General features: G+C 39.1%; 1 protein-coding gene across 2 annotated transcripts in view; it reads right to left on the bottom strand.

Annotated features, from left to right (window-relative positions):
* sufu (SUFU negative regulator of hedgehog signaling) overlaps positions 1–14,410 on the bottom strand; it is a 65,923-nt gene that overhangs the window by 43,365 nt on the left and 8,148 nt on the right. For both annotated transcript variants that reach the window (XM_033034033.1, XM_033034034.1), the window contains 2 exons: positions 12,632–12,766; positions 1,568–1,704 (listed from right to left, as the gene is read on the bottom strand). In XM_033034033.1, coding sequence (XP_032889924.1) covers positions 1,568–1,704; positions 12,632–12,766 — 272 coding nt within the window. The remainder of the gene's footprint in view (positions 1–1,567; positions 1,705–12,631; positions 12,767–14,410) is intronic.

Genomic DNA, 14,410 nt, shown 5'->3' with positions numbered 1-14,410 from the left:
AGCAGCGGCAGCTAAAGCGCGCCAGCGTCCACTCTCCCTTCCGACAGCCATCTTGGACACAGACTAACATGTTTACTGACACACAAAAAAATCATCCCCACACAATGGTTATCACTGTGGGGGAAGGCACAATGTCCAGTCCCCATCCCCAGTTCACCCAAAGTCAGGCCTATTGAGGCCTCCGCTATTGCCTCTACGGAGGCCCGATGTTGCTGGCCGTTCTCACCGGGTGGTGTTGCCCCGGCGTCGGGAGAGTCCTCTCAGCGGCTGGGCCACCTGGAACGGCCGCTTCCTGACTGGGGACCGCGGCTTCCGAAGCCGACAAGGCCGCGCCGGTTTGGAGCTCCCAGGCTCCCGATGTTAGAGTGTTAGATTAACGTGAAGATTCCAAATTTATAATTTCTCATCCAGCATTAATGCTTTCTCCTTTATAAACTGAACCGTACGGAACATCCCAGAACAGCAGTTCAGAAATAGCACAATATTTTACTTTCTGTTTTAACAGTCTGACGAAGGATTCCGACCCGAAACGTCACACATTCGTTTTCTCCAGAGATGTTGCCTTACCAGCTGAGTTACTTCAGCACTACAGTATCTTCTGTATAAACCAGCATCTGCAGTTCCTTTCTTCACACAATATTTTAAGTACCATTTCAAAGCACTGTAATGTCATCTTACAATGGTGCAATTCTGCGCATGTGTTGTATTGTCAGAGGTGAAATCTTCTGGTTAAGAAATTAAACTGTGGTATTATCTTAGGAATGATCATAAGCTTTCTGGTCCATATTTAATTCTCAATTGACACCACCATGAACAGAACCAATAAACTGTATATATTAGAAATCCATAAAATGAAAGAAAATATTGAAAACACTTGGCAGACACATAAAGTTGGAATAACTCAGCGGGTCAGGCAGCATCTCTGAAGAAAAGGAATAGTTGACATTTTGGGTCGAGACTGAGAGTCAGGGGAAAGGGAAAAATTAGATATAGGACAAATACATTAATGGATGAACACTGAGTCAGGTAGCATTTACTCCACTTCTCTGTGCTGCTTCCTATTCATAATCACATTATTTGTTGTGACTTTTATATACACAAACATGTTATCACATTTCCTACATTATAAAACTGCTACACTATAAAATTATGAGTGGATTTTATGATTTATGATTTGGGATTTGAGATTATTCAGGGCATTATACATCAGATTCGCTACAATGAAGAGAACTCCATTCTGCATCTTTAATTTCATGTTTCATGTATCTTGGTGTGTTTTATGACTGTTGGCAGACCAATTTCCCTCCTGGGATAAATAAAATACTATTGTATCATACCCTTTGCTCTACCCATAGCACTCAAGTTTAACGATTGTATTTATATATAGTATTATCTGATCTGATTAGATAACTTGTTAAACAAAGTTTTTCACTGTTCCTTGGTATAGGTGACAATAATAAATCTAAGCCCATTATCCTGCAATAGGTTCTCCAAAGCTTGTCAGAAGTGAAGGTGTGACCTACTTTCCACATTGATTATTTATATATGAACAACTATGAGAATTTACCTGACTGGAATACATATCTGGCCAAACCCTGCATCAGTTCAGCTGGCCACGTTGGAGGTGCAGTTTCCCCAGTTTCTCGTCTTAACCGGAAAGTCAGTTCAAACCCAAAGCCACTTGGTCCTTCCACTCCTGTAAATCTGAACAACAAAAGAAGTCTTAATCTTTTGTAAAAATCACTGCATGAAGTACCTATGCATTATAGCAACATTATAAAGTGATTTGTGGTGATTCAATCACTCCCAGTTTAATTCACAGACCTGCTCAGGTCCACTAAATTCACTACATCTGAGTGATACATGCCAGAACACCCTTCACTTGATTGTAACATTGAATTACATGGTGTCCAATGCAGAGCCCAATCATGCAAGAATTCATGGTGTGGAGATCAAGAGAAAAAGACAATTTATTTTTATTAGCTTATTATAATGTGCTTTATTATCTCTGTGTAGTTAAACTATTTTTATTTAAGAAAATCAATAGTTTTTAAGTGTGTCTGAACATTGGAGACTTTAAAAAAATGTTTCAACGTCTTAACAAGTTTAACAACAGACCAGGCTTCACCAAAGCGTGTGCTGGGAATATGCTGGCCGAGACCTAGTCTCCAAGGATGTCCTGCCATGCCTTGCTGTTACAGCATGTCAGCTCACATTGCCTTCTGCATACATCTCAGGTGTATTTGGAGGGTGGGGAGAACGATCACAGCTACGTCCAGCTTAATGTATCTTAATATGGGCAACCATCAAATTGCATCCTAACCTTCGTCATTGCTGCCTGCGCATTTCTGTGTTATATGCACTTTTTCGGTCGCTGTAATGCTGTAACGCAATATTCTGCACTATAATATCTTTCTCCTTGCACTACAGTTGTACTTCTCTTTGGCTAGATTGTACCCACGCATAGTATGATTGCATTGGATATCTGACAATGAAAGATTTCCACTGTATCTGCATACATGAGACGATTATAAACCAAATTAGGAAGGATGTCAACCAATTCAAAATTACTTCAGAGTTATTTAGTCATTAAATAAGATTCCCAATGCAGTTTGATACAGCCTTAATATTTCTGTAATAATACAAGCACCAAATTCATGTGCAAATCCAGGGAGCGTTTAAGAACAAAGCTGCTGAAAACAAAATGACATTTATTCAAAGCAATAATGTGCCAGCATAATATAAACAGCACATTCCTGCTGACTCCAAAACTCGGGTGTCTCAGTTAACCATCTAAACTTTTTAGTCAATTTACACAGTAATAACATGCAAGAATATAACATTCCATCACTGTTTTTGGGTAAGATATTGCCAAGTATTATGTCACCCTCTTAATAAGATAACTAATTTATTTTTCCAGCTCTATTTTCACACCAATTATAAATTTATGGGGCTGATCTTTGAGGGGCTAAAATGCTATTTAAAAAAAATATTCTCCCTTGTGAACTTGAAAACTAAATTATTTGACATTATAGGCTGTATAATGCTCACTGTCCGCAACCCGTTATTGCCCCAACTTCTTTGGACCAAATATCAAAGATCCATCTTGATGACCATCGTACCATTAAGACTCAATAGACAATAGACAATAGGTGCAGGAGTAGGCCCTTCGAGCCAGCACCACCATTCAATGTGATCATGGCTGATCATCACCAATCAGTAACCCGTTCCTGCCTTCTCCCCATATCCCGACTCCGCTATTTTTAAGAGCCCTATCTAGAAAGCATCCAGAAAATCTGCCTCCACCGCCCTCTGAGGCAGAGAATTCCACAGACTCACCACTCTCTGTGAGAAAAAGTGTTTCCTCGTCTCCGTTCTAAATGGCTTACTCCTTATTCTTGAACTGTGGCCCCTGGCTCTGGACTCCCCCAACATTGGGAACATGTTTCCTGCCTCTAGCGTGTCCAAACCCTTAACAATCTTATATGTTTCACAGAGATATCCTCTCATCCTTATAAACTCCAGAGTGTACAAGCCCAGCTGCTCCATTCTCTCAGCATATGACAGACCCACCATCCCGGGAATTAACCTTGTAAACCTACGCTGCACTACCTCAATAGCAAGAATGTCCTTCCTCAAATTAGGGGACCAAAACTACACACAATACTCCAGGTGTGGTCACACTAGGGCTCTGTACAACTGCAGAAGGACCTCTTTGCTCCTATATTAAATTCCTCTTGTTATAAAGGCCAACATGCCATTCGCTTTCTTCACTGCCTGCTGTACCTGCCTGCTTACTTTCATAGACTGATGTACAAGGACCCCCAGATCCCGTTGTACTTTCCCCTTTCCTAACTTGACGCCATTTAGATAGTAATCTGCCTTCCTGTTTTTGCTACCAAAGTGGATAACCTCACGTTTATCCGCATTAAACTTCATCTGCCATGCATCTGCCCACTTCCCCAACCTGTCCAAGTCACCCTGCATTCTCATAGCATCCTCCTAACAGTTCACACTGCCACCCAGCTTTGTGTCATCTGCAAATTTGCTAATGTTACTTTGAATCCCTTCATCCAAATCATTGATGTATATTGTAAATAGCTGCGGTCCCAGCACCGAGCCTTGCGGTACCCCACTAGTCACTGCCTGCCATTCTGAAAGGGACCCGTTAATCCCTACTCTTTGTTTCCTGTCTGCCAACCACTTCTCTATCCATGTCAGCACTCTACCCCCAATACCACGTGCCCTAATTTTGCCCACTAATCTCCTATGTGGGACCTTATCAAATGCTTTCTGAAAGTCCAGGTACACTACATCCACTGGCTCTCCCTTGTCCATTTTCCTAGTTACATCTTGAAAAAATTCCAGAAGATTAGTCAAGCATGATTTCCCCTTCGTAAATCCATGCTGACTCAGACCGATCCTGTTACTGCTATCCAAATGTTCGGCTATCTCACCTTTTATAATCGACTCCAGCATCTTCCCAACCACCGATGTCAGGCTAAATGGTCTATAATTTCCTGTTTTCTCTCTCCCGCCTTTCTTAAAAAGTGGGATGACATCAGCTACCCTCCAATTCACAGGAACTGATCCTGAGTCTATAGAACATTGGAAAATTATCACCAATGCATCCACAGTTTCTAGAGCCACTTCCTTAAGTACTCTGGGATGCAGACCAACAGGCCCTGGGGATTTATCAGCCTTCCATCAGTCAATCCAAAGTCAAAGTCAAGTTTATTCGTAACATACACATACGAGATGTGCAGTGAAATGAAAAGTGGCAATGCTTGCGGATTGTGCAAAAAAACTACAAGACAGAATGGAACAGAAACACATATTGCATATTTGTGGGAGGAAAAAAAACAAAAAAAAAACAGCAATTTAAAAAAGTCACAACAGTAAAAAGGTACAGTAAAGTTAGTCCCTGGAGAGATAGGAGCATCCAACACCATTTCCTGCCTAATGTGGATTTCCTTCAGTTCCTCTGTCACCCCAGATCCACTGGCCACTACTATATCAAGAAGATTGTTTGTGTCCTCCTTAGTGAAGACGCATCCAAAGTACCTGTTCAATTCATCTGCCATTTCCTTGTTCCCCATAATAAATTCATCTTTTTCGGTCTTCAAGGGTCCAACTTTGGTCTTAACTATTGTTTCTATTTACCTCTTGTTAACTATGATCTTGCAGGAAAATGTTCCCATTGTTGGGCGAGTCCAGAACCAGGGGTCACAGTCTTAGAATAAAGGGGAGGTCATTTAAGACTGAGGTGAGAAAAAACTTTTTCACCCAGAGAGTTGTGAATTTATGGAATTCCCTGCCACAGAGGGTAGTGGAGGCCAAGTCACTGGATGGATTTAAGAGAGAGTTAGATAGAGCTCTAGGGCTAGTGGAGTCAAGGGATATGGGGAGAAGGCAGGCACGGGTTATTGATAGGGTACGATCAGCCATGATCACAATGAATAGCGATGCTAGCTCTAAGTGCTGAATGGCCTCCTCCTGCACCTATTTTCAATGTTTCTATGTTTCCTCTTCACATACCTAAAGAAGCTTTTACTATTCTGCTTTATATTCTTGGCTAGCTTACCTTCGTAACTCATCTTTTCTTCCTGTATTGTCTTTTTGGTTATCTTCTGTTGTTCTTTAAACATTACCCAATCCTCTTGTTTCCCGCTCATCTTTGCTACGTTGTACTTCTTCGCTTTAATTTTTATACTGTCACTGACGTCCCTTGTCAGCCATGGTCGTCCTTTTCTCCCCTTGGAATCTTTCTTCCTCCTAGGAATGAACTGATCCTGCACCTTCTGTATTATTCCTAAAAATACCTGCCATTTTTGTTCCACTGTCATCCCTACTAGTGTACCTTTCCAGTCAACTTTGGCCAGCTCCTCCCTCATGGCCCCATAGTCCCCTTTATTCAACTGCAACACTGACACCTCCGATCTACCCTTCTCCCTCTCCAATTGTAGATTAAACCTGACCATAACGCCTCCTAATGGCTCATTTATCAAATCCAGTTCATTACATAACACTAAATACAGAATTGCCTTCTCCCTGGTCGGCTCCAATACAAGCTGTTCTAAGGATCCATCAAGAAGGCACTCTACAAAGTCCCTTTCTTGGGGTCGAGTACCAACCTGATTTTCCCAGTCTACCTGCATGTTGAAATTACTCACCATTAAACCTCACCAGCAATGAGGTTTGAAGAGCAAATAGTCTGCGGGCTGCATCCTGCATCAAATCTGTCAGAAAATCCAAAACTCTTGGTACATGTATTCTTGTCCCGGACATACTTGCATTTGTACGACTGAAAACTAGTTCTGATAAGTACTGTAAGATAATTTCTTCTGTTACACCATATCAAAATAGGTGTAGCCAAATCTGATGCTTTCTAATCAGCTGATTTCCTCCAGTTCATTTTTTTGCTTACAATTCCAGAATCTGCAGTTTTTTTGCATCTCGCATATAGCCAAACCCATTTGCTTGCACTCAAAATACTTGCAAATACAGTACTATCATAATGCTATTCTCCATATACTTAAGATATGTGCATTATGCTAATCCTGGTGATATTAGAAATATATGTTCATAAGTTCATATGTGATAGGATCAGAAATAGGCCATTCGGCCCATAGTCTACTCCGCCATTCAATCATGCCTGATCTATCTTTCCCTCTTAACCCCATTTTCCAGCATTCTCCCCTTAACCCCTGACTAATCAAGAATCTATCTATATCTGCCTTAAAAATATGCAATGACATGGCCTCCATAGCCTTCGGTGCCACCGAAGGCTATGGAGCTGTATCCAGCTTCGAGCTGTATCCAGGCTCATCCTAATCCTGAATTGAAAGAGACTGCCCATTCTTCCTTACACTAATTATTAGATTAATTATTAGGAAATGTTATACGAACAAAGATAATGATTTAATTTTACATTAATGATTAAACCTGATGAAATTTGATCACTGAAATGCTTCCAAAATTTATTAGATATCAAAATCCTTAGTTCTCAAAGTTTGTCAAATCAAAACAAGCACTTTTCAGGAATCTACTGCAAATGTGTTCATTTGTTCTCTGACTTTCAAAGCAAGTTAATCAATCAAACCAGAAAACATTCAGTAAAAATATAAATCAGCCAATGAATAATTGTTAATAATTCACTCAATAAATTATTTTCATTTACATCTAGCCAACAAATATAGGAATGTTGTGGAGGCTTTGAGAGGATGCAAGAAAGGTTCACAAAGATGTTGCCTAGATTGGAGTGTATTAGCTATAATGAGAAGTTGAACAAAACTTGGAATTCATTTTTTCTAGATAATGTTGATAGTCAGTCTCTTTTTCCACCAGAGTGGGAAAACGCAAGATTTTATAGGAGTGGGGGAAATTTAAAGGAAACATGCAAGGATTTTTTTTAATCCATCAAAGAGTAGTAGGTACTTGTAATTCACTGCCAGTGGGTGGCAGATGCAGGGAGCAACATTTAAGAGGTATTTAGACATGCATATAAACAGATAGATAATAGAGGGACATGGATCATGTGCAGGCAGATAGGCTGCTGCTGGGCCAAAGAGTTGTACATGTTCTATGTGTGTTCCAATGAGCAAAAAGCATAACAGTTCAAATATATTGTATTTTCCAACAACTGATGGTCCGGCACCTCCTTTAATCTGGACAAAATTATAAGAGCATCGAGTGTGGCTCTTTCGGGACATGTGCTTCATCTTGAATTAGTTAATTCTTCTTTGTTACCGTATTTCCCGGCAATGAAGACGCTATTTGTTACCCAAAAATAAGGCACAACATTTTACCTGCGTCTCGGAGGCTGAAGTTAGGTTGTTAGCTAAGAAAGATAGACTTGTCTATCCCTCAGTACAGCAACATAAAGAACGATGTTGCTGTACTGAGGGATAGCCAAGTCTATCCCTCATTGCTGGCAGCTGATGGAAAGCGGCTGTAAAAGGACAGCACCACTGGGGGAAGGGGGTAGAGTTCCTTTCAGAGCATGTGGAGAGTCTGCCAGCAACTCACTCTCACCGCTGCCGCGGCACTCCGGGCGCGGAGCCACCGCATTGTGGCCGGGCAGGGAAGTAGTTCGGCTGCGAACGGCCACCAGGACCGGAGATTGGAACCGGCAGCCACCTCACCGCCTTCTGTCGGGCCGCCCGCCACGGTGTCTTTCGGCACACGCGCAACCGGCTGAGGTGGTGGTTGCCTATCATTTTTGTGCAACAATTCATTTTCAAAATTTGTGCTCAAAGTTGCAACCTATGGAATTGTATTCTAAATAAGTTACAATTTCACAAGACAGCGAAAATGTTCATTATACATCAGATTTGAGTAGATTATGGATCAAGTTGGTAGATACCATAGAGTTTAGAAATAAAGCGAGCTGCATCAGATGCAAGACAGGATAGGCCAGCATCATAGCACACCGTGGCGCAGCGGTAGACTTGCTGCCTTACAGCGCTAGAGACCCAGGTTCGATTCTGACTACGGGTGCTGTTTGTACGGAGTTTTTAATGTGCACCCTGTGACCGCATTGGTTTTCTCCAGGTGCTCCAACATTCCAAAGCCGTGAAGGTTTGTGGGTTAATTGGCTTTTGTAAATTGTCCTTAGTGTGTAGGATAGAACTAGTGTATGGGTGATCGATGGTTGGCGCAGACTCGGTGGACTAAATGGCCAGTTTCCACGCTATTTCTCTTAACTAAACTAAAAGTGAAAGCAAGTCAAAAAGGTAGGTTCATTATTAGGCATAAGATGAAAAAAATATTCGACTGATACAATTGAAAAAAGGCTGAAGGAAAAGAAGAGTGCAAAGTTTACTCACTTAGGCCACATAACCATTTTGTGGGGAGTCCTGGGATTAAGTGGGGTTGGGAAGAGGAAGAGGCAAGAATAAGTTTAAGTGGAACAAGCCAATTGGGAACATTATAATCCTTTGCATGGAACAATAATATCAATAATGATCACCTAGTCACTGAAGGAATAAAAATTATATTAACATAGAAACATAGAAATTAGGTGCAGGAGTAGGCCATTCGGCCCTTCGAGCCTGCACCGCCATTCAATATGATCATGGCTGATCATCCAACTCAGTATCCCGTACCTGCCTTCTCTCCATACCCTCTGATCCCCTTAGCCACAAGGGCCACATCTAACTCCCTCTTAAATATAGCCAATGAACTGGCCTCGACTACCCTCTGTGGCAGAGAGTTCCAGAGATTCACCACTCTCTGTGTGAAAAAAGTTCTTCTCATCTCGGTTTTAAAGGATTTCCCCCTTATCCTTAAGCTGTGACCCCTTGTCCTGGACTTCCCCAACATCGGGAGCAATCTTCCTGCATCTAGCCTGTCCAAATCCTTAAGAATTTTGTAAGTTTCTATAAGAACCAACTACACATAGAACCATTACCATCCCTTAAAAACAGATAAATAGTAATGGACAGCGATATTAGTGTATGCAAATATATTCATTTTGGGATTAAAAACTACATTTTTCAAGAACAAGGGATTAAAAAAAACAAAATTCTCAACAAATTCATTGCAATATCTTGCTCAATCTAGCAGTTTATTGCCGAAGAATCAAAAACACACATATATCCTGCTTCAAAAATAAAAAGTTAGAATGCCATGAGCCTCATACAGAACATCAAGATTAAAATATTGCCAAACTCATATGCTGGTTTTAATTTATTTCCCTCAGCTTGCACACACGATGAATACATTTAAAATTCCTAGTGCAAAACAGAACTAAAAATAAGAATTAATGATATAAAATTTCACAAACTTAGATTATCTAGACAATTATATTTAATACAAAAATTAGGTTAAGCCTTATGAAGTGTTCCACTCATTGAAATAGCAATTAATCATACCATTGAAAAATACACATCTAATTCAACAGTATTAAAATTGATTTCATCATAACTAATCTGGTTACGAAGAAATACTTATATCGATAGAACAGATCTGTCAAGACAACCGAACAAGAAATTCATGAAATAAAGTTTTAAAACAGAAAATACTGCGAACAGTCAAGACGTCAGGTAGAATCTGTAAGTACACACATTTAACATTTTAGTTCAAAAACCTTTTATCTAACAAACATTTCCTATCTCTCCATGGATGCTGACTCACTAGTTGAGTATTTCCTGAATCTTGCTTTTATTTCTAATTTCCAGTATCTACAGTATTTTGCAAACCAGCAAATGCTCAGTTCATCAGATTGTGGTCATTTGAATTTCTATATCACAAATATTTTGAGTTGGTATCACAGCTAAACAAAACAGCTTTACAAGACTTCTGGAAAAGGTTATGCACTCAAATCGTTTACATATACAATGTTTTCTAATTCAGTCGTGTATTTTTGTAGGCAAAGTGTAAATTGGGCCATTTTGTTCTATAAACATAATCATTTTTGACCAAATTCAGAAGGGGATTTAAGTAAATTGATCAAACAACATACTTTTACATAGCCAATTAACCAACAAACCTGAACGTCTTTGGGATGTGGGAGGAAACCGTTAAACCCGGAGAAAACCCACGCGGTCACAAGAATACACAAAATCCATAGACAGCACCTGTAGTTGGGATCAAATCCGGATCTCAGGCGCTGTGAAGCAGCAACTCTACTGCTGCGCCACAGTGCCGCTCTTACTTTGAGAATAAAATAACTGTTTCAGGTGATACAAAATAAAAATTCTGAAGATTCCAGTTCTAAAGTATAATGTGCTGATTTTAAAATTGACAAATACAATGAACCAGATCTAAAAATCAGTTAATCAAATTAACCACAAGGAAAATAATGAATAGGGTCAACTGATGTAGGCCCAATTAAGATTGGTCAGTTACAAATAAAAACAGTCAAGTAAATAACAAAATATAGGCCAAGTAAATACGTTATATTGTGCATGTATTTACTGCTACAAATACATTGTTCAATGCACATCCCTTCGTAGGATCCTCTGCATCAACAAATCACTGTTTACACTGTACAATAAAAAATGCATATTGGGTGATTATGATCTATAATCATGAATAATTATGAACCATCATCTCCAAGAACCTTAAGTGGGGGGCTACCATCGACTCCACAGTCAAAATGGCACAACAGAGGATGTACTTCCTGCGGCAGTTGAGGAAGCAAAATCTGCCACAGGCAATGATGGTCCAATTCTATATGGCCATCGTAAAATCTGTCCTCTCCTTCTCCATCATGGTCTGGTTTGGCTCAGCCACCAAGCACGACATCCGGAGGCTGCAGCGAATCGTACAATCAGCTGAGAAGGCTGCAACCTTCCCTCCATTGACGAACTGTACACTGCCAGGGTCAGGAAGCGAGCGGGTAAGATAATCTCTGACCCCTCTCACCCTGGCCACAAACTCTTTAAATCACTTCCCTCTGGAAGGCGACTCTGGACTGTCAAAGCTGCCACTGCCAAAACAGCTTTTTTCCACAAGTAGTAGCTCTACTCAATAACCAAAAATCTGTAGCCTCCTTTTGCTCTGGTATTTTATTTAATTCAAATGTTTAATCAATAATGTTTTATTATTAATGTTTAATGTTTTATGTATCATTTTTAACTGTCACTGTATGTCATGTCACTTGCGGGCAGATCACCAAGGCAAATTCCTTGTATGTGAATACTTGGCCAATAAACTTATTTATTCATTCATTCATTAAATAGAATAATTTCTGACCACATTGATTTATGTAAATTGATCAAATCATTTATACTTTATCTTGCCTGGGTTTTCAGAAATAAGTTTTCAGACAAAAAAGGCAATGGGCAATAAAATATAACACTTACTAGGGAATTGAATTTCCCATTGTGGGGAAACAAAGAGAAATAATTAAGCTTACAATTTCATCTGAGCAGGAATTTTTAGAAATGTGGACAAAGGTTCGAAAAGAAACTAAATGCTATCCAGTGATAACCTCAAATGTCTTTTGATCACTAAAAAGTTCAGAGCAAAATCGTTTCAATATCTTGCTTAATCTAACTAAACCTTCATTACAATACAAATTTATTCGGACAACAGAACTATTTGAGATGGTTAACTGAAAAACTTTCAAGTTCATTATTGATCTTAATTCAAACTATTTTCAGTTTCCTCTCTCTATGGTCTCTATCTAGTACATCAAGCCAAATTAAACTAGGATGCAGGCCATATGCTTTTGAGAGCCTCTGGAGTTCCAATTCATCATGCTTGGTGGCTGATATTGCATAAGTCAACCCAGATGTGAAGGAGCCAATCCTCAGATTACATTCAGGCAAAACATTTTTATAATCAGCAACATACAAATTAAATTCAAAGTCTTTTCACTTTAGCATCTTTTGGTAGAACAACTACAATAATACTTTCAATCATTTTAATGATCTTTCATATTTACATGTGCAACACTGGTATCAAATTAGTTTCTGTCCAAAATATTTCTGTTACTAACCATTGGTAAAATATTAAAAGCAGGACTTTTATCTAAAATGTGTATGATGCAGAATAGCCATCATGTCACGGCTCAAATAAGAAAACTCTGGAAAGGGACAACACGTTTTGAATAGGTCGATGACGAGTACATTTTTGGTTCTGGTCTTGAATATTTTTTAGATTTCTCATTTGTGGTACTTACTCGTGTACTCTATTGTCGCCATACAAGTCACTCAAACCAAAGCTGACATAGTGCCAATGCTCTGGCACATCCTGTGCTGGGCTCCCTGGATTTCTGTACATGCTAATGTAGTCCAGTGGGTCTGGTCCGCCCAACCTTTGAGAAAAGAAAAAAGTGATAACTTATTCTTTTTCTAGCAAAAATTAATGGAAAATACACGTTCAAGTTTAAATTACGATGCCTTATTAAATTTGCTCGGGGGTAGCCTCGGGTGTGGGAGATATTACATATGCTGAAGTTGGGCCTACGTAAGAAAACTTTAAAGAATTAAACTTGACATGTCTCAGCTAATTTACAAAATCCTTAATATAAATAATTTCATTCACTCCATAACAGATCAATTACTGAAAAAGACTTGCACACAAATAAAATTAAAATAACAAGAGCGAATCTACCCAAAAATATGTACTTCAATAAAATATTGTTTTTAATGAATAGGTGTAACAAATGTTGCAGCTAGAAGTCTGGGGTTGGGGGTGGGAAATCAGGCCTGTTCAGGCATCATCTCCGAAGAGCATGGATATGTGACATTTCATAGTTTGAAGAAGGATCTCTACCCAAAACTTTGCCTATCCACATTCTCCTGACTTACTCCAGCCCTTTGTCTCTTTTTTTGGTTAGTAGATTAACTGGCCACTAACTTTCAGCGAGTGAAAGGACAATCAGGACAATCAGGATAAAATTGATAGGCACATGAGAAAGAATAGTTTACAGAACTTATAAAGGGGGAATGAGATTGAGAGCTGCCATAGACTAGATCAGTCCGTTGACCTCCTATGTTGTACAGAAATCCCCAATATGAGAAATATGAGGAAAAGGTAATAAAAATTAAAAATGTGCAGCTGCTGGAAATCTGAAACAAAAACAGAGTATGCTACAAAAAACTGAGATCGTCAGACAGCATCTGTGGAAAGAAAAATCATTCAGATCCGAGATCTTTATCAGAACGGACAAAACCAGAGGCTGTGATGAATCCGTACACACACCGAATATGCCACATAGGGAATACAAAATCCAATTCTGTACGCCATATTTTAGAAAGGATGAGAAGGTCCAAGCGTGTATGAATAAAAGATTAATTTCCAAAGTGTCTGGAAAGAGGAATATCAGCTGAAAGGTTAGAATAGAAAATAAGACTAAATGCTGAAGTAACTCAGTGGGACAGACAGCATCTCTGGAGAGAAGGAGTGGGTGACGTTTCGGGTCGAGACCCTTTTTCAGACAAGGTCTCTTTGGAGCAAAGTTAAACATCATGACCAATTAGGATAAATAATGGAAACTACCCCCTTTAGCATATGCATAAATGGGTGAGAGTACACATATGCAATTTTGATTAAAAAATCATGGAGTTTCTTTGGAGGAATTTGGAGAATCGTTTGTTTTTTTCAACCTCAGTAATTATGATTGAATAAATATATAAATCAAAAGCAAAAGAAAATGGCAAATCCTCAAAACATGAAAGGTTATTATACTGAAACATTATAATAATAATAATAATAATAATAATAATAATAATAATAATAATAATAATAATAATAATAATGATAATAAATTTTATTTAATGGGCACCTTTCAGACATCTCAAGGACACCTTACATAGTAATCGGAATAAAAACATATAATCGGAATAGAACAGGTAAAAAAGACATCACAGAGACACAAATTAAAAACAGAATTCAATCCAAAAACAGAAAATCATAAACACAGTGTGAAGACAGAGCAGCGGCAGCCAAAGCGCGC

The sequence above is a fragment of the Amblyraja radiata genome, chromosome 15, assembly GCF_010909765.2.
Source record: "Amblyraja radiata isolate CabotCenter1 chromosome 15, sAmbRad1.1.pri, whole genome shotgun sequence".
In the NCBI taxonomy this organism is placed as follows: Eukaryota; Metazoa; Chordata; class Chondrichthyes; order Rajiformes; family Rajidae; genus Amblyraja; species Amblyraja radiata.
This window is presented reverse-complemented; position numbering and strand designations above follow the sequence as displayed.